The 20621-nt window shown below is 51.2% G+C and overlaps 1 protein-coding gene across 1 annotated transcript in view; it reads right to left on the minus strand.

Annotated features, from left to right (window-relative positions):
* LOC144753773 (dehydrogenase/reductase SDR family member 4-like) overlaps positions 1–20621 on the minus strand; it is a 362846-nt gene that overhangs the window by 160883 nt on the left and 181342 nt on the right. Inside the window, exons 4-5 of the mRNA XM_078641349.1 lie at positions 8049–8150; positions 7410–7480 (exon numbers count right to left, since the gene is read on the minus strand). Coding sequence (XP_078497475.1) covers positions 7410–7480; positions 8049–8150 — 173 coding nt within the window. The remainder of the gene's footprint in view (positions 1–7409; positions 7481–8048; positions 8151–20621) is intronic.

Consider the following 20621-nt stretch of genomic DNA (forward strand, 5'->3'; position numbering starts at 1 on the left):
AAGAATAATATCTGCACCACAGAGATCAGCAATTCCTTCAAATTCATTTGACTCAGCTCCAAGACCACTCCCAATACCAGGCTGAAACATTTCTCATCCTCATCTCGCAACTCTTTCTCACATCAAATCACCTCCTCGTTGCTTTTGATTTCCACATCCGGCTGCAGGATAATTCTTTGAACATGAAAACCTTGTCCACAAGCTGGTTACATACCAAAGACCATTTCCTAGAGATCATTATTCAACATGGCATTTAAGTCAATAATGTATCGATTCTCCAGGCTTTGTAAGTGCGGTTAGCCATTTAAGACATATAGTAGACATCATGTCAAATATGAGATGTCTAACTATATATTGACTGCACAAAAACAGTCATGTTTGGTATAAAACATGTTGGGATCCTACCCCAACACTGATTCCAGTGTTGCATGTAGGATCCCATGTACTGGGGGCTCCTCTACGGTTGCCCCCCTGTATTCCCGGCACCAGCTTTTTAGGGTCTAACAGCAAGCTAGTGCTGCTGTCAACCACAGACACGATTCTACCCTCTTGATGCTGAGCTCAATCAGGGGAAGGTTGAACAATAGGTTTCCTGTCACAGGGAGGACTTTGTGTGGGCTGGGGTGGGGGTGCTTGCCAGTGCCACCAGACTGCTTTGAAGAGTACATTTGGTGCCCTCTTTTCATACACCAATTTGAGCCAGTTCAGGGATCCCTTGGCTCCTGCCCTGGTGCAAAACTGGACAAGGGAGAATCCTCCCCTCTGTCAATCTCCTCCTCTTGGGGTGGCCCTTGAATCACCCGAACCCTTTCCCTAGGGCACTTAAGGGTTTACTTGTGGGTGGCTCTTCAGATTCATTATGGGACCAGATTCAGACTGAAACCGAGACTGCGTCAAGGAAGATTCCTGCTGTTCCTCGTCTCTTTGTTCTGCAAGTCTTCTTCATCGTCTGTGCCTGTGCTTCATCCAGGTTCCTCTCCAGGCCTGTGGGCATCAAAGACACCTGAAGTAATCTGCCTTGGAGTGAAGGAGTCACTCCCCATGCATTGCAGGCACTGCAACAAATCAACCAATTTGCTCCTCCTGACATCCCACGGGCTCCAAAAGGCTCAGCAGCACAGGAAGTGGTTCTGCAACTTCCTCAAGGCCTGACCTGTCCACTCATCAAGTTTCAGGCTAGTATCCTTCGTCAGAACCACTGGAACAGGATCCCTCTGCACCACGTCGACTTGCCGTTGCCAAGGTTTGTTAGCCTTGTTTTCCAGAGATCTTCAGATTATAAGAAGTTTCAGCCTCAAGCATCTCTTTCTGCCAGGGCCTAACCGCATTCTCTGCACCATGGGCGTGCATCTTTGGTGAGCTGCTCGAGGCCTTTTGCAACTCCTGTGCCTTTGGCCTGTGGATCCTCTTGAGGGTCTTCTTTTCCATCAGTGGGCTCCTCTGCTAGCTTAGGGTCTGCTCTGACTCTGCTGCCCTTGGTGAGTCCCTTGGACCTTGCAGGTCCCAACGTTGCACCTTTTTCATTTTTCACCTCTGTTGCTGCTGCCAAGGCTTGTTGGTGCTCCCGTCGAACACGAAGCCCCTGCTTCTTGACTGCCGACTTGGGACAGCTCATGAACAGCTCGGGGTCTTTCATAGCATTGACTGGTTTTCACAGCTGCAGGACACGGTCACTGTCATCACTCCTGCATCTTCTGTCATCGATGGTCATTGGTCTTCCGTGCCTCCTGGTCACTCCTGACAGGCCTAGACTCTGTCCCCTCTGCATGTAGGTACCTCTTTTCAAGAATCTATCCTGGGATTCCACCGGACCCTTTCACCATCTTCCCTGATGTAGGTATCCTAGTTCCTGTGGTATCCACAGGTAGGGTGACTCTCCAACCTTCTGACTTCCCTTTGCTTTCTTCAGGGACCACTAGCTGGGTCCTTCTTCTTGCAACCGCGACTGTCACATTGACTTGCATTGAGTACGTGGCTGTGTTTCCACCCTGCACACACCCGACACTCCAATTGTGACAATAGGCATCTCCAAATCATTAACTCTCAGTGGCATATCTTGAATTCCAAGAAGCAGGAGAATCCCCTTCCGAAAACTACTTTTGCATTCCACTGAAATAAGAATTCAAGAAATTCTCTAGTGAAATCTACATTTTGTGAACATAGACAATTTGTACAAAGATCCATCACTGGTAAGGACTGCATCTGTAGTACACATAAATGTCGCAACTGCCATGCATGTAACTTTGCTATCGTTATTGCAGAACTGAAATCGGGGAAGCAAAAATTTCAATTTAAAGAAATGGCCAACTGTAGATCCTCTAATGTCATATACCTCCTTCTGTGTCCCTGCAAGCAGGGATATGTCGGTGAAACAAGCAGAGAATTCAGAACCAGGTTTAGTGAGCACAAATCTGCTATCAAAAACAAATGGACAGGTGCTCCTCTGGTTGCGCATTGGCACGTATCTGATCACTCGGAAACGGATCTCTAATGGATGATCTTGGAGAAGATCCATCATCTCAAGGATGGCAACTCTGATGGCCTCAGATGTAAAAGAGTAGTGTTCTGGATTTATACACTTCAGGCGTCCGTCAAGGCCTTAATGAACACCTACCATGGGAGAATGCTTTATTGTAAATTTCTCCTTCATTTGCCTTGGGCTTAGTCTTCCTACCAACCCTTGGCACCTCCATTCGTTCATTGAGTTCTTATTCATTTTTACTGATATGTGCCCTATTTTCAGTTTCCCCCTCTTTTACAGCGTATGCAATTATCCTTTTTTTAAATATTTTTTTATATTTTTGATTCTGGAGTTTTTACTCCCTGGTTCTCTTTTACCAGTACTATTTCACAGTTAAGGTATCAGTTTTTCACATCTTGTTCTTGTATGGTCTTCACCCATTGCTGTGGGGCCTTTACTGATTCTAATATGGCATCCGCAGACAACTGTTGTTTCCCATTCATCATGGTGCCCGCCCTTTTCTATAGAGTATTTAGTCCATTAATTTTCTGGAGGTCTTTCTCCTTTGTTGTTACTCCACCAGCTTTATTACCTAGCTTACAGTATTAGTTCTAAGATCTGGTACTGCCACCAGGTTCTTTTATTATTATTTTTTTTTTTTGTTGCGGTGCCGATACTGTCTCTAACATGGCGCCCGCAGTCGACAGACCCTTCTATTCAATATGGCACCCGCCAGTCCCCATTCGGAGGCCTTTTAAGGTTCTATGCTCAAGCAGACCAGGTGCTGCCCGTTCTCAAAGCAAACTGCTTACACGCAACCGGTTGCTGTGCTTATATTTGATCCTGGGAACCGGCCTCGCCGCACGCTGCTGTGAGGACAGCAAAACCCATTGCCTTGATTGACTCGTTTAAAGGAAGAGTCGACTTTTCTGGTAAGTGTAGGAACAGCGCTTTAGAGTCCTGTCCCCCTATGTGTTCTCATTTGAGCTGGCAGCTCTTCTATACTTGTTGTATTTTTGTCTTCTTTTTAGAGCTCCCCTCCTTTTATTGAACAGCTCCTTATTCCAGGTTTCACAAGTTGCCTTATTTTCCTATTGGCACCAAGCCCTTTCTGTGGTGGAGCCTGCACTGCGCCACTTGAGTAAGTCAGTTGTAGAGAACCTTATAATTTTAGTAGGCTACACGGTTCCTGCTTTATTTACTTTTCACAATCGTGTTCTGATTCTGTCTTCCTAGATTTGCGCTATTCTGGCTTCCTTAAATTGGTATCGCTAACCGCAGACCCCTATTCATGTTATTCTTCTACTATAAGGGTAAGCGTTCTCTTAGTTATTGGGATATATGTGGAAATTCTCTTACACCCTTGGTGTGCTATGTCTGGTATATCTTCCATTGTTGAGAGGGTGTCTGTTACTATTATTGATGCTCCCTAAGCTATTTACTTTCTATAAAGGATAAGTAACCCCTTACTTTGCTACTCCATCTCATGGCAATTTTCTGTGCATTTTTGTGATTAACAGCATAGCTACCCTTAGTATCCCGCTAAGTGGGGAGATGCGCCATCGTCACTGACCTGTAACAGCTTCATTATTGTCTGTTACCAGATGACATCAATACCATCAAATATGTGGCTCCACTATTATTCTTTCCACCTTCTTCTTTACTGTTTTTTAGGGAACTTAGTTATCTTTTGTGACTACTCTATACTAGCACTACTCTTGGTCTGCTGCACACTGTTATGGGACCATTTCTAAATATGGCTGCTGCTCCTCACCATACACTTGGGTGCACTTTTTCTTATCTTTACTTATTTAGTCGTCTTTAACATGCTCCGTTATACTATATACCCGTGATGCTGTTTTACCATATCTTCTTTATTTTTTGTTGTCCCAACAGACGTATGTATTATGTATTTTTATTGAGCCCCTCTTATTGCAAATTGAGGAACAGTACTTGTATCCCGGATGGCTGTTTCCCACCATCCTACTTGATTTTTCAGCGCCATGATGAAGGAATTGGCTTAAAAATGTCTCACCTCCGAAACGCGCATCAGTGGATTTTCTATGTTTTTGTAAATATGTGTATTGTATATTCTGTGTATGATATCACTGTTTTTGCTTTGTGATTCTGTATGTACCTGATTTATTGTTTTATGTATGTGTTCTGTGTTTTGAAGTCTGTAATTGCACATTGTCTACTGGTCTACTGATTATGATTTTGGGGCTCCATATCTATTGATGTACACTTTTATGACTTCTATGATAATTTCACGTTTTATGTGATCCTTATGTGTTATTTATATTAATGTCTTATACTGCATTAGAAAATCTAATACATTTGAAATTTTAGAAAATACTACTTGTCTTTGGGACATGAAAATCTGTGGATATACTACCCTTTTGAAAGTTATAAATAGGGAAATTGTACTGCACACAGACTCCATGGGGTTCCTGGGTACTTACCTCAGATGGTTCCTTGGGTCCCCCGCTCTTTTGAGTCTTCTGATCCAAGTCCAGACTTCGGCTTCAGTTCGCATTCCACTTCTTTAGTATTTGGTTTGGTCTCCCCTTGGAGGCCACTGTGTATTTGTGCTTACTTACCTGTTTACATTTGAAATATTGTGTGTATTGTGTTGATATCTCCGGGTAGGACATATACCAACGTGTTAGTGAGTGTGTATAATAAATATACTTATTTGTATAACTACACTGTGTGGTTCTTTTTCATTTAACCTACACTATATGATTAGTTCTGGTAAAATATGTTGCTTTACACTCTTTCCGGACTAAGCCTGAAGGCTGCTCTTCACAGCTACCGCTTAGAGAGCTTTCTATGTGTGTTTAAGACCACTAAATTCACCATAAGGACTGTCTGGATTAGTGCAAGGTTCTTCACTTAGATAGGTGTGCGCCATATACAAAGCTAGCCTCCTACAAGCCCACTTAGAGAAAAAGTCACTCATGAACTCCCACCAACCTAACTTTCATCCTTGACAATAAACAGAATGTGCTTTACTCTCAGTGTGGCAAAATATCCTAGAAATAGCAGAACATACTGCACTAAGCATGCTCATGCTCCAGCCACATTCAACACCAGTTGCATTCAACACGGTAGAGCATACAATCCTTCTACACAGACAACATTTTGTGGAACTATCTCGGAGGAAGCTCCCTGCTGATTCAAATCCTTTCTAGCCAATCACAGACAAAAAGCAAGATTTGGAAATCTCCACTCCCTTAATCAATTAAAGGGTCCCACAGGCCGACCTCGTTCACCTTGCTATTCTGGCTAAAGTCCCTCATAGAAACCTACCATGGCCATCACCTCCAGTTTCACGCCTGTGCTCACGATACCCAAATCTACAATAGGTCGACCCAATTTGTGGCTATATCCAATAGTATTCAAGCTATAGAAAAGAAACCTAGAAATGATGCAATAGCTGCAAACTAAAGTCTCAAAAACTGTCCTAGGCAGCCATCATCTTGTCAAGCAAATCTTGTTGTGGAAATGGATTAACCCCTCCTTGCTGCCCTACTCATGCCTCTCTTTGTTTGACCATAAACTCTAAAGCAAGAACCTGAGATCCAGTGGAATGCTGACTTCTGCCTCAATTCTTAGATTGGACCATATTTTAAAAGCCACATTTTTAAAACTAAAACGACTTAAAACACTTCCATACATAAAGTCGAACAATTCCCTTCAATGATTGATGCACTGGTTAATGCCCATCTTGATTATTACAGTCCTCTGTAGACTATCTTCCAGCATTCCATAACAAAAGACTAGGAGAAGCCCAAACTCTGACCAGCAGTCCCTTATATGGATGTTAGAAGATGCAACCTGTGGCAGCCCAACCAAAGAGCCTCCACTGGCTCCCAGTAAGGAAAGAGTCAATTTCAATACTGTCTTCCTTTATCTACAAGTGCGCTGAAGGATTCACTCTAAAATAAATCCAAACTAAGCTAAAAAAAAAAGAAATTAACCATCTCTTCCTCTACACTTCACATATGAAAACATTCTTGTCATGCAAAAATCCAGGACGTAGTGGTGTAAGAACAATTGCAGTGTTGACACCCCGCCTCTGTAACAATCTTCCTGTAGGGATCTGCAGTTCCACTTTCCTAGTGATATTCAGGTTCAAACTTGAAGAACAACTTTCGGATCCCCTGAGCCTAATGGGGCTCGCACGATTATAGAAATAATGTAGGTGTCAAATAGTGTAGTTTATATTCTTTTCAATAGGCAGTTCTACCCACTTCTGTAAATGTGCTGAAATTTGCATGGACGCATACATCAATTGTGTATTATTAAGCTATTGCTTACCAACACTTCTTAGTATGTGGGTCGGTCTGCGACTGTTTAGAAAATGCAAACTTTTTACCTGATTAATAATGTAGATACACATAAATATGCAAAATTGTAAAGTAAACTGTAAATGTGAAGGACTTGGACCGCACCAGTACACCAAACAGTTGAATAGGCGATTGGAAGCATCAACTGAAGCACTATGTGCTGACAAAAAGACAGGATACATTAGGAGGTCAAAATAACAAATGATATGCTAGAGTCCAGTATATAGCTTTGTCCTTTAGAAATAAACCCAAATCTTAAAAAAGTTCTAACCTTCCCGTTAAAATTCGATAGTCATATATTTTTTTCTTTGTGAATTAAAGAATGTATTTTCCTATGCGTTTTATGTATTTTTGTTTCAGTAGTTTTGTAATTTATTTGAGGTTCAAATCATGGAAATTGATTAGGCTGGGGTCACCGGCTTCCAGGAGTGATTCAGTGGGGGTTCACACGAGTCAAAACAGTTAAGAACCGGTATACACACTTTCTGCCTTCATGTAGGAAACTGCTCTATTTCTTTGCTCTAGTTCCTCTCACAAGTCTAACAGGAATTACGTTTTGTAAATTAATAAACATAAACAATGTGAGCTCTCCTCACCCTCGCTTCTGCATGTGAGGAACTGTTAGCTTCGTCATCAAGAACATTGACTTCACATTCACATCAAAAATCTGCAATAATCCAAAGAATGGAAAGATTATTAAAGGACAACAGAGGACCTGAACATATAAAAACTCCTGGGGTTTGAAATATGCTGAAACAGTGATCTTTGATGGCGAGGACAGAAGATGTTGCTGAAGCAAAACACTCCATATGTACTCAAGTGTTTTTCTTACAGTTACACCTGCAGATCTGGGTTGGTAATGCTTTTGGACCAACATAGTTATTGAGTTTCTTGGTGGTTTTGAAGAAACAGAATGCCTAAAACCCACAGAATAGACCCAGTAAATTGAGTGAAGAGCAGGAGTTTTTCCTTCTATTAAACATGAGATGGCCTGGTTGCTTGTGTAGATCGAGTGAAAGTGTATTCCAGGGTACAGTGCCTTTCTTTATTAGAGGAACCACCAAGTACTCTTCTTGCAGTGAAACCATTTAACCAGGACATGGAGTACTGCTGAAGTAACAGATTACGTGGGATGGATAGCCAACTATTGCTCTTGTACTCCCTACTGCTGGCTGGTGTGTAATGGCTGTCCAACATATCTCCCCTATTTTCTGTCTCCGAGGACACAGCCTTACCTTATCCCACTTTTCCTCTGTTGAATCCAAGATATTTCCAACAAAGGGATTGACTGCAGCATTGGAAATCATGTAGTCAATTCCGCCATGCCGCTCCAGAGCCTGACCACAAAGAGAGCAACAAAACAATAAGACATGCAATCAAGAGCCTTTTTACACATTTCTGTTTATTGGCATTTCAATTGCTACTTTATGTCAAGGCAGTAGGAGTTGGCTTAGCAATCCCCAGTACGAGAGGCTCATCCGAGCGCTCACGGTGATATTAAGGTAACTGGGGGCTCACCAGTCATTTGATAACAATTGCAACTTAGTAGAGTAGGGATGTCCGCACATATACAGGAGAACCATATACCATAAAAAACAATAACAAGGAAACCTTCCATATCTCAAATGGTCTAGAACTCTGTCCATACATGTCCGAGCCTTGTGTTGGAGTGTGCAAGCAGTATCCGGGGAGAAACTGGAATGAGCAGGAAAAAGGAAGGATAATCATGACCCAGGGTGGGGGGAAGGCCAGGCGGAAGAGAGAGGAGAGGACCATATGCAGCAGGCCCCACAGGGGGGCATCACACCCTGGTCCCCCTCTTCCCTCCAACGTGTCCCTTTCATAACTCCAGGTCATGTATGCGTTTATCCCCCGCAGCATCAGACTCTCTGACATGGCCAGCTCAAAAATCCTCAGTCAAACCCCTCCTCATCATCTCCCAAAAGTCCGTTAGTTGACCTAGGGAATTCCCATTCATCAACCACCTCCTTCCAGAGAGGTGCGAGAGGTCTAAGGCACACCCTGTGCCTTCTCTCCTTGCAGTGTTCTTTCCTCGGCTTGGGCCCAAAGTGTGACATCGTTCACACAGGTTTCCAGGCAAGGTCCTCTGAGTGACTTCCAAGCCATGGGTACTCTTCTTCTGGCCCAAAACATATACCCCTATACCCATACTTACCTTATCCAAACATTAAAAAAAATGCTTTTACCATTCATACATTTACAACGAATTTCGTTGTAAATGTATGCGTGGTAAAAGCATATAAAATGTAATGCCATGCGTTATAATGGCATTGAGGAGTCATGGTACTTTCGTAATGAAAGTATGCGGAGTGATGGTATGCAGAAAGAAAGTTGTGGAATAATGGGTGTTTACCGTGCCAAGGGTCTTCCATGCCCCAGTGGGTGGTCCCACGAGTCAGGCCAAAAGCTGCTCTATGTGCCATGGTCCTCGGTATCAGGGGAGTGGAACGCTCCATGGCCATGTCTAGAACACATAAGTCGCCGCTAATTTGGTATGGCCCTCCCATCAGGCGAGCTAGACCTGATCTTGGTTTGGCACATAGACACTACCCGGGACCACAGGTTGGTCACAGAGTCACCTCTCCACAAAGACATAGTGGCCCTCTATCAATGTCAACTGTAGTGGTCTAAAATGGAACCCCTCCCCACACCCATAACCGGACCTCCCTCGCATAGGCCGAATATGTAGTAGCATGAAGCTGACCCTGCCACCTACGTTGAAGGCACTCGGCCTCTGCAAGAGTGGCGTGTGTTTCTTGAAGCAGGGCAAAATGCACCCTTGTCTTTTAAGGTATTTCAAGATTTTGTGCTGGTCGGTCACAGTACACAGGTTCATCATCAGCTTGTAAGTGTGTAGTGTGTCAGCCATTTCAATTGCTACATAACAAACCGGCAAAGACAACTCCCCAACCAGCAACCCAGCCCAGCAAACCCCCCCACACCGCAGCCACACTCCAGAGACAGAAAAGGAAAACAAAAAAGCGGCAAATAAAAGGGGGTGAAAGTCAAAGACAGATTGCCAGTTCAGGCGCAAACAGCAGCATCGGCCCAATCAGGAAAGGCTCCACCCTCATGATGGGCCCAATGCATCATGTGAGAAGAGTGGCACTGCTAAAATAATGTCTTCTGCAGTGTGGGGGCTCACCGCGGGGAGTCCATCACTCTTGACATGGAGTGAATTGGCGTCTGTGGCTTCGTCTTGGTGATCCAGCTACTATTGTTCTGCCTGTCAGAGGCCACAGGCCCAGTGAGCAACGCAGAGCCTGCAGTGCCGCTGCTTTACCATTTCAGACTGAGCCAGGATGGGCCTCAACAATGGTCCTGCTTGCATGCCCACCTCACGATCTACGTCACTTACAGAGGCACGGGGAGCCCCCTCTGCATCAATGGGAGTCTTGTGTGCCCCAGACCATTGCACCCCAACTAAGCCCACGCCTCGTCCGGCTTCTGGCAGAAGTGAGAGTGGCCATCCCACAGAATCTTCAGTCTGGTTGGGAATATGAGAGAGTACTATCTCCGGTCCTCTTTTAGCGCTCGTTTCATTACCAAGAAGGAGGCACATTTGACCTTTACTGTCGCCGTGATGTCCAGGAACAGTGTGACCTGGCCATTGCTGCCTCTCGTGCTTGCTGCCACAGTAAGTCTCTATCTTTGTAGTGTTGCAACATAGCGACCACAGGTCTAGGTGGGCGGCCCAAGCCGGTGGCTGAGCAGGTACTCAATGCACCAGTTTCAGAGCAAAGAAAGGCGTACGCTGGGTCGGAGCCACCACGGTTTTCAGCCAGGGTTCCAAATAGGCCACACTATCCAACTCCTCTGTTCCATCTGAGAGGCCAATAATACACATATTGTTATGCTTACTGCATCCCTTTGAGTCTTCCACCCTGTGTAACAGTTGTTGCACCCAATCCAACAAGTGAGTAAGTTGGGCTTTCATGCCTTGATGCGAGGGGTGCAAGTCTACCAGGGATGTCTCAGTGCCCTTCACCCTGACAGTCAGCTTCTGATGGTCTGCGTGGAGCAAGCATAGTTCAATGGACACCTTCCCTATTTCATGTTGGAAAGTAGATTTAGAATCTTCTATGGCACCTAAGATCTTGCCCAGGGTGCCCTGCAAAGTGGGTAGATAGGAGTCCTGTTGAGCCCCCAGTTCAGACAAGTACTGTTGTAAATGTGGTGGCAGTAATCATGGTCCCTGTGGTTTAGCCCTTGGTTTACCCTTGGTAAGGGGAGAGGAGGTGCATCACAGCAGGAAGCATCCTGATCCCACCGCGGCATAACAGGGATCATGCCAGTCCCCCCAACCAACTTCTCAATCCGCACTCGTTGACTTCACTCGAAAGTGGCGTTCCCCTTGTGCTACCCAGCACTGCCAGGGTCACAAGCATTGCCCTCAGAGTAAGGATAAGCGACCGCCCTGGCACTCAGCTATGCTCCCAGCTACGTGGACGCCCAACTTGCGCAGTCAACACCTTAAGAAATAGCCTCTTGTCACCAATGTTGGCTATTTCAGATCGCAAACAAGCCATTCAGAAGCAGCCCCTGTCACCAGTTATCAGGGCCTTCATTGTCCACCAAAACTAGCCAGTCCAGTGTGTTTGGAGCCCTTCTCCCTCAATGACCTCCTTAGGACAGGATATCTCAGCTGCGATCGCGTTCTCTGACTGGCGCCCTCAGCGCTCTCATTGGGCCCGCCCCATCGGCGATGACCTTTTTCCCCAGGGTCAGCGCTCTAAGGTGCAGAGGAGCTTCTTGTTAGCGGACGGAAATAAAGGGAGGCCCAACCATCAGGGCCAACCTCACACTGTGGCCCACCTTCAACTAATGACCACAGCTCTCTGGAAGCCCAGTGCCGCCACCCACAGCAAGGGCTGTGTTCTACTCACCCACAGCAGCCTCAATGGAAGCGGATAGGAAATTCCCCAGTCTGCCAGGCAGTTCATAAACTAGGACAGGTATGCTGGCAGGCCCATCTCCATGCGCCCGTTCCCCACGGAAGCACCCGGGGGCTCTAACCATCCTCACTGATGCGAGCCGCGCTGGTGCACTAGGAGTCAGCGACGGTTGTGTTGCCCAGGGAGGTAGCACCTCTCGCAGGGTGGCATTGGCAGCTGTAAGGCAACGAGTTCATAGGATCTGCCCAATATGAGGATCTAATCAAGCAATATACCCGGTTGACGTAGGATCAATTTCCTTAAGTTGGCAGATCGGCAGCCTTGAATTCGTTGTGCCCTTTCTCCACATGCTTGTCGATTCCTGGGCATGTGCTGGCTAATGTGTACAGTCATGCAAAGAACATGTCCACTAATGTACCTTTTTGTTGACAGGCCTGCCTTAGTTTAAAATGTTCATAATCCGTATTTTATTGCGGATCAAAATACCTGTTCTGCAGGGCCACCGCTGCGTCAAAATCAGTGCCGTTATTAGGTAGATTCAGAAATAGTTCGTACAACTCATCTTCTCCCGTATGCAACATGGTCGGCCTTTTTACAGCAGCATCCATTTCGCCTGAAGTGCGAAAGTAGGGGCATATTAGCAAGGAATAGCGATATTTATCGCAAAATGCGCTTAGCGCATTTTTTTTATCGCTGCCTATCACTGGATATGTTAGCGGAGAAAACATGCTATTAGCAACGTTTTTCTCCATTGTGCTAAAATATCCAGCGATAGCGGCGAAATGCGTGAATATCGATGAGAATACAGCGATATTCACGCATTAGTGACTAAATGCTCTTAGCCATGTTATCCACCTCCCATTGGATAACATGGCTAAGAACTGGTCTGGGCAGGTGTTAGTATTTGGAGATATTCGCGCTTAGCGCAAATATTTCCATCGCTACGCCTGCCTTGCTAATAGGCGATAGCGACGTTAGCGACTGCTTTCAGTCGCTAACTAGTTGGGTACACCCACTTTGCATGTCATTAGCGATAAACATCGCTGACATGCAAAGCGGGCCCCAAATCGCTCGCTATCGCCTAAAAGTTGTCGCTAACATCAGTTAGCGACAGCTTGCTAATAGGCCGACAGAATTATCGCCGCTTGGCGGCTGAAAACGGCCGCTAAAGCGGCGATAATTGCCTATCGCCCTACTTGATAATATGCCCCTCCATCTCGGCGCCGCTGTGGCAGGGTCAGCCAATTGACTAAAGGGTGTCAGTGCCACCAGCGATGAGTGTGCACAGTGCTCATTGGTGGGCTCATGTTCCTAATGGGACTGCACTGACATCTTGTTTAGGATTCCACCTGCCTCTGACCACCCATTCGTCCTGCCCCTCTTAACTCTCTGCCTGTCTTCCCAGGCACAACCAATTCAATAGCACTTCTCGCCACAGTCACAATGCAGGTGCTCTATTGCAAACCTGTATACTTTTCTTTCTTGATTGTTGGACCCGGCCTCATGGCGTGGTCCTACTCCTCCCCCATGACGGGCCCGGGGCGACATCGGCTCTCCATCGACCCGCGGCAGCCCCCCTGGCAGCCCACGGCTCTCCCCCCTGGAACCTGGCGAACCCTGCTCGCCCCAACCTGGCCGGTCCGGCCACCACCCCGGGCCGCCCTTCCAAGCCCGACTCCATCTTGGGCCCTTCACGTCCCAAGCACGTGGCCTCGGCCCAACCCCGGCCGCGGCCCCAGCAAAGCCCCGACATCGAGGCACCAAGATCTGCCCAGGTGGTAGAGTGGCCACTTGACGAATCCAGGAGGAGGGGAGTTCTGATGGCCCTCCAGTCGTCCCCGGATGCCTGGTACCGATCGCCCTCCGGCCTCCCTGGGTGCTGGCTCCACCCCCCTGCTGGGTGTCTGGACACTCTCATCCCGGCCCCTCTGACCCCCAGGCGCGAGGGTCCGGACATCAAAGGACTCCAGTCCTATATCTGGGCCAGCCCTGGATAAGGACTCCAGTTGTATCTTGGAGTCGAAGCCCTGCTGACTTCGTCGCGGCTGATCCTGATAAGAACTCTTGTGCTTGGAACCTGGAACCTCGGAGCCCTGCTGACGCTGTCGCGGCCCGACCTCGCTGAACCATCCTCGGAGCCCTGCTGTCGCGGCCCGACCTCGCTGAACCATCTTCGGAGCCCTGCTGACGCTGTCGCGGCCCGACCTCGCTGAACCATCCTCGGAGCCCTGCTGACGCTGTCGCAGCCCGACTTCGCTGAACCAACTTCGGAGCCCTGCTGACGCTGTCGCGGCCCGACCTCTCTGAACCATCTTCAGAGCCCCGCTGACGACGTTGCGGCTCCTTGCACCCCCCAGCTCGAAGATTGAGAGCTGTGCGCCGGGTATCCTAGTACCAGTGGGTACCAAGACTGTCCCGCTACCCCCTTTCCCCTGTTACCGAGACTTTACGGATCCCTCGATCCCCCTGTACATATTGCTGCGAGAACTTGCCTTTATTCTTTATATAAAGATTCTTAAGAATCTACTCTCGTGTGGTGTCCCTTTGTAGTGGTGTAATTGCTCGGCTGTTACGATTGTAGGAGAGGAGCCTCGCCAAGGAGGCCTCTCGGCGACGCTCGGCCAATTCCATACGAAGTGGTGGGTCTCGGGGGGGTCAGTCAGACATCTTCTGTCTCCCCTGGGATCACCTTTCTAACATTGGTGGCAGGCGACGGGATCCGAGCCGACGCAAATCGTACAGCGAGTAACTCGCCCACTACTAACAGAGACACACAGCAACCATGAGTACTAAAGAAGCTGGAACAACCGCAGAGTTCCGGAAGGAACTATTGGAGGAGTACACCCAGAAAGAACTCAAACAATTTTGCAAAGACTTAGGTATCGCTACCACCGGACTAAGCACCAAAGAGGATTTTAAAGAAGCGCTGCAAACATGGGTGGAGGCCGAAGCAACACCACCCCAAACCGAAGGCAACACAGTCCCAGACGGGCCCCAGGAAACAATAACAACACCAGCGGAAGAAAGAACAACCAACAGAGACACGGGCCTCTCCCACGAGGACGCCCGAGAGCGAGGGAGAAGCCGGCTCCATGAGTTGGAGCTCGCCCGACTCCGGCTGGACGGAGAACTCCAGCTAGCAGAAAAGAAAATGGCCATTGAGCAACTCCGGCTGCAAGGAGACCTGGAGGAGAGACGGAGGCAGAGAGAACTGGAAGAAAAGAAAATCACGTTCGAGCACGAGCGTGGCCTCAAAGAACTAGAGATCAAGGCCAAGAGCGTCGAAGCTGGCGCCGCTGTGAACCGAAGCCCCCCGCCTCCTGCCGACACGAAGGTCCACATTCCCAAGGATGTCGTCAAAGAATACTATAAAAATGACGACATCCAGCAGTGGTTTAAAGCCTACGAAGTTGCCATGACCGCGCACCGCATACCCCGAAAAGATTGGGGTGCTGGTTTATGGGGGAAATTCGTCAGCGAAGGAAGAGACACCCTGCTGGAACTGGCCGACGATGTGATGTCCTCCTATGATCACATGAAGGACGCCCTGCTCACCCGTTATGGCCTCACCCCTGAGATGTACCGGCAGAGATTCAGAGACTGTAAAAAAATCCCCGGTACTACATGGGTAGAGTACGTGAACTTTTATAGCCGGGCGCTGGAAGGGTGGATCAAGGGCAGCAAGGTGTCCACCTACGAGCAGCTGTTCGACCTCATTGTATGGGAGCACCTCTCCAACAACTGCTTTGTCGAGCTCAGACAGCACCTACTCGACAGCAAGCTGACCGAGCCACGGAAAATCGCCGTCAAGGCCGATCGATGGGTGAGCACCCGGGTCCCCCGGGCCCCGATAGGAGAATCAGGACGGAACCCCCAGGGGCACCTCCGCCAGCGAGGCGGCGGAGGAGGCCAGAACCGGACCAGAGACTTCCCGGCCGCGCCGCCCCGGAGTCCACCCCGGGGGTCGTCCCGTAACAACACTTCGCCATCCCTGACAAGAAGAGGCCCCCCCCCAGCCCGGCCGGGGCTCCGCCCAAACGTTACCTGCCACAGATGCCAGCGGCCAGGTCACTTTGCCAGTGACCCCCACTGCCCCATGAACCAGCGTCCCGGCACCACCGGGCCCCCGACCCGCCAGATCGCTGCCGCAGCCCTGGGAGAAGGAGAAGAAGAAGAAGAGGTCTACCCCGAGGACCAGACCGAGTGGGAGCCCGCCGCCATGGCCCTAGTCTGTCTGGGCAAAAGAGACATGATCCCCCGGGCTCCACTCCCGAGCAACACCCAAAAATACCGTCAGTGGGTCAACATTAATGGGCGCCGGGCCGAAGCCCTCCGTGACACTGGGGCCAGTGTGACGGCCGTCCGCTGCCACTTGGTGACTCCCGAACAGATACTACCTAATGTGCTGTGCCCCGTGCTGGCCGCTGACAACTCCGAGACCCTGTGCTAGATGGCCCGAATCCCCTTCGAGTGGGGGGGGTGTCGGGCCTGCTAAAGGTGACCGTCCGGGACGACGCCCCCGTGGACTGCCTCCTCGGAAACGACCTCGAGAGTTCCCCATGGGCCCAAGTCGAGCGGAGAGAGCATCTCGGGATGCTGGGACTACCCGAGTGGGCTTGCGCGACCACCCGATCCATGGCCGCCCGGGCCCCGGCGCCGACCGAGGCCGCCCCGACCGAAGAACCAGAGTGGCCGGTGCCACCGCCGCCCGCCGTCGATGAAAAAACCGACCCTGAGTCCGGGCCGCCGGAGCCCCTCCGCGAAGACATCGCCGAGCTCGGCGACCTCCCTCAACTAGCCCAATGGCGCCAGGAAGGTGGTCCCACCCGGTAGCAATTCCGGCAAGAACAAAAGGCCTTTCCCTCCCTCGAGGGAACCCGGCAGCAAGCCGCAGCTCGAGCCGCCGGGGACACGTCAGGGTCCCACTGGGTCTACTGGGACCACGACCTCCTATACAGCGAACAGAAAATTGCCGAACTGGGGGCCAGTCGCGTGTTGGTGGTCCCCCTACGGTTCAGAGACTTCCTCCTAAACCTGGCACACGACGTGCCCCTCGCCGGGCACCTGGGGCAGGACAAAACTTACAGCCGCCTGGTGACCCATTTTTTCTGGCCAAAAATGCGCAACGATGTGAACAATCACTGCAGAACTTGTCCGACCTGTCAAGCCAGTGGAAAGAGCGGGGAAGAGGTCAAGGCCCCGCTCCAACCCTTTCCCGTGGTAACCACCCCCTTCGAGCGAGTGGGGATCGACATCGTGGGGCCCCTGGACCCCCGAACCTCTCAGGGGCACCGCTTCATCCTCGTCCTGGTGGACCATGCCACCCGCTACCCCGAAGCCATCCCCCTCCGGACCATTACGGCCCCCGTGGTGGGCCGAGCGCTAATGGGGATCTTCTCCAGAGTGGGGTTCCCCCGAGAGGTCGTGAGTGATAGGGGCACGAACTTTATATCAAAATATATGCGGTCCCTGTGGCAACAGTGCGGGGTCACATATAAGTTCACCACCCCGTATCACCCCCAAGGGAATGGACTTGTGGAGCGGTTTAACCGAACACTTAAGGGGATGATCAAGGGCCTGGAAGAGCCCCTACGCCGCAAATGGGACGTCCTGCTGCCCTGCCTCCTGTTTGCCTATCGGGAGGTGCCACAGAAGTCCCTGGGGTTCAGCTCCTTTGAACTATTGTACGGACACCCTGTCCGAGGTCCCCTCAGCCTGGTCAAAGAAGGCTGGGAGACTACAGCCCGAGATGCTCCGCCTGATGTCTACCGGTACCTCCTGAACCTCCGAAACCAGACTCGGAAGTTCCGAGAACTTGCCGAGGCCAACCTTGAGGCCAGTCAGGAGGAGATAAAACGCTGGTATGACCAGAATGCATCGTCCATCGAGTTCGAGCCGGGCCAGCCGGTCTGAGTCATGTCCCCGGTCGAACCTTGTGCCCTCCAGGACAAAAGGACAGGGCCCTTCAAAGTGGTGGAGCGCAAGAGCCCCGTCACCTACCTGGTAGACATGGAGTCCCCCAGGAACCCCCTCCGGGTCCTGCACGCCAACCGGCTCAAGCCTCACTTTGCCCGCAAAGAGCTGAGCCTGCTACTAGCTACAGATGACGGAGCCGAAGACGACTCCGAGCCCCTGCCCGACCTCCTAACGGGCTCTGAAAAAGACGGCTCCGTCGAGGGAGTCACCCTCTCCTCCGCCCTGACCCCCGAACAGCACCAGGACTGCCAAGAGCTGTTGGGGCAGTTTGCGGACCTGTTTTCGCGCACTCCCGGGGTCACCCAGTGGTGTGTCCACGATGTCGACACCGGGGACAGCCCGCCCGTGCGACACCGGGCCTACCGAGTTCCCGACCGAGTTCGGACCTGCATCCAGTCTGAAGTTGCCAAGATGCTAGCCCTAGGGGTGGTCGAGCCCTCAGACAGTCCCTGGGCCAGTCCCGTTGTCCTGGTCCCTAAAGCCGCCGCCCCCGGCGCCACTCCGGAACTCCGGTTTTGTGTCGACTACCGGGGAATGAATGCCGTCACCTGGACCGACGCCCATCCCATACCCCGGGCCGATGAACTGATCGATCGCCTGGGGGCCGCCAGGTACCTTAGCACCTTCGACCTCACGGCCAGGTATTGGCAGATCGGCCTCACCCCTGGTGCCCAAGAGCGATCTGCCTTCTCGACCCCCGATGGCCACTTCCATTTCAAGGTGATGCCCTTCGGCATGAAGAACGCCCTGGCTACCTTCCAGAGACTGGTGAATAAGGTGCTGGCGGAACTAGAAGAGTTCAGTGCCGCATATCTGGACGATATTGCGGTGTACAGCCTCCACTGGGCCGAGCACCCGAAGCACCTCTGGGAGGTCCTGACAGCCCTCCTACGGGCCGGACTAACTGTGAAAGCAAGCAAGTGCCAGATAGGCCAAGGGTCTGTGACCTATCTGGGGCACCAAGTGGGGAGCGGCCATGTGGCTCCCCTCCAACCAAAGATTGACACCATCATGGCCTGGGAACCCCCGGTCACCCAGACAGCAGTCCGAGCGTTCCTGGGGCTCACTGGGTATTACCGGCGCTTCGTAAAAAACTATGGGAGCATTATGGGGCCCCTCACTGAACTGACCTCTAAAAAGCAGCCACAGAAGGTGCACTGGACCCCCGAGTGTCAGACGGCCTTCGAGACTCTGAAGACTGCCATGTGCACCGCCCCTGTGCTCCAGGCCCCTGACTACAACCGAGAGTTTGTAGTCCAAACAGACGCCTCGGAGCATGGCATCGGGGAGGTCCTATCGCAAGTTGACCCCGAGGGGGTTGACCACCCTGTGGCCTTCATCAGCTGGCGACTGCTGGCTTGAGAACGACGATGGAGCACCATCGAGAGAGAAGCCTTCGCCGTCGTGTGGGCCCTAAAGAAACTCCGGTCCTACCTCTTCGGCACCCACTTCCGGGTCCAGACCGACCACCGGCCCGTGCGGTGGCTCATGCAGATGCGCGGCGAGAACCCGAAGCTGCTGCGATGGTCCATCTCCCTGCAAGGGATGGACTTCACTGTGGAACATCGCCCTGGCAACGACCACGCCAATGCTGATGGCCTGTCCCGCTTCTTCTGGCTCGGCGAGGAGAACCCCCAAGAAGATGGGTGACTCTCCCTGCCTTCAGCTGGGGGGGACGTGTGTTGGACCCGGCCTCGTGGCGTGGTCCTACTCCTCCCCCAAGACGAGCCTGGGGCGACATCGGCTCTCCATCGACCCACGGCAGCCCCCCTGGCAGTCCACGGCTCTCCCCCCTGGAACCCGGCGAACCCTGCTCGCCCCAACCCGGCCGGTCCAGCCACCACCCGGGCCGCCCTTCCAAGCCCGACTCCATCTTGGGCCCTTCACGTCCCAAGCACGTGGCCTCGGCCCAACCACGGCCGCGGCCCCAGCAAAGCCCCGACATCGAGGCACCAAGATCTGCCCAGGTGGTAGAGTGGCCACTTGACGAATCCAGGAGGAGGGGAGTTCTGATGGCCCTCCAGTCGTCCCCGGATGCCTGGTATCGATCGCCCTCCGGCCTCCCTGGGCGCTGGCTCCACCCCCCTGCTGGGTGTCTGGACACTCTCATGTACAGGAATTTATATAGCGCAAATCACCAAGCGGTTTCTAAGCGCTTGCTTAGGGAACCCGTCCTGGTATTCCCCTGTGAGATAACCCCAGCAGGGTATCCGCAAGGTGAAAGCCAGGCATCCCGCCGCGAGGGGCCGTTGTGGAGATTAAGCAAGCTATTGCCCAGAGTCGCAGAGTGTGAACCCGTGAATCAAGTAGGCACCAGAGCGAGAATTGTCGAGTCCATGGACATTTTCGGACTCAAGACCCCGCCGAGCCTCTGCTTCCAGGTCTGCCTCCTCAAACCAGTGAGCCACACTTCTCATCCCGGCCCCTCTGACCCCCAGGCGCGAGGGTCCGGACATCAAAGGACTCCAGTTCTATATCTGGGCCAGCCCTGGATAAGGACTCCAGTTGTATCTTGGAGTCGAAGCCCTGCTGACCTCGTCGCGGCTGATCCTGATAAGAACTCTTGTGCTTGGAACCTGGAACCTCGGAGCCCTGCTGGCGCTGTCGCGGCCCGACCTCGCGGAACCATCTTCGGAGCCCTGCTGACGCTGTCGCGGCCCGACCTCGCTGAACCATCCTCGGAGCCCTGCTAACGCTGTCGCGGCCCGACCTCGCTGAACCAACTTCGGAGCCCTGCTGACGCTGTCGCGGCCCGACCTCGCTGAACCAACTTCAGAGCCCTGCTGACGACGTCGCGGCTACTTGCACCCCCCAGCTCGAGGATTGAGAGCTGTGCGCCGAGTATCCTAGTACCAGTGGGTACCAAGACTGTCCCGCTACCCCCTTTCCCCTGATACCGAGACTTTACGGATCCCT

This window comes from Lissotriton helveticus, chromosome 5_1, assembly GCF_964261635.1.
Source record: "Lissotriton helveticus chromosome 5_1, aLisHel1.1, whole genome shotgun sequence".
NCBI classification, from domain to species: Eukaryota; Metazoa; Chordata; class Amphibia; order Caudata; family Salamandridae; genus Lissotriton; species Lissotriton helveticus.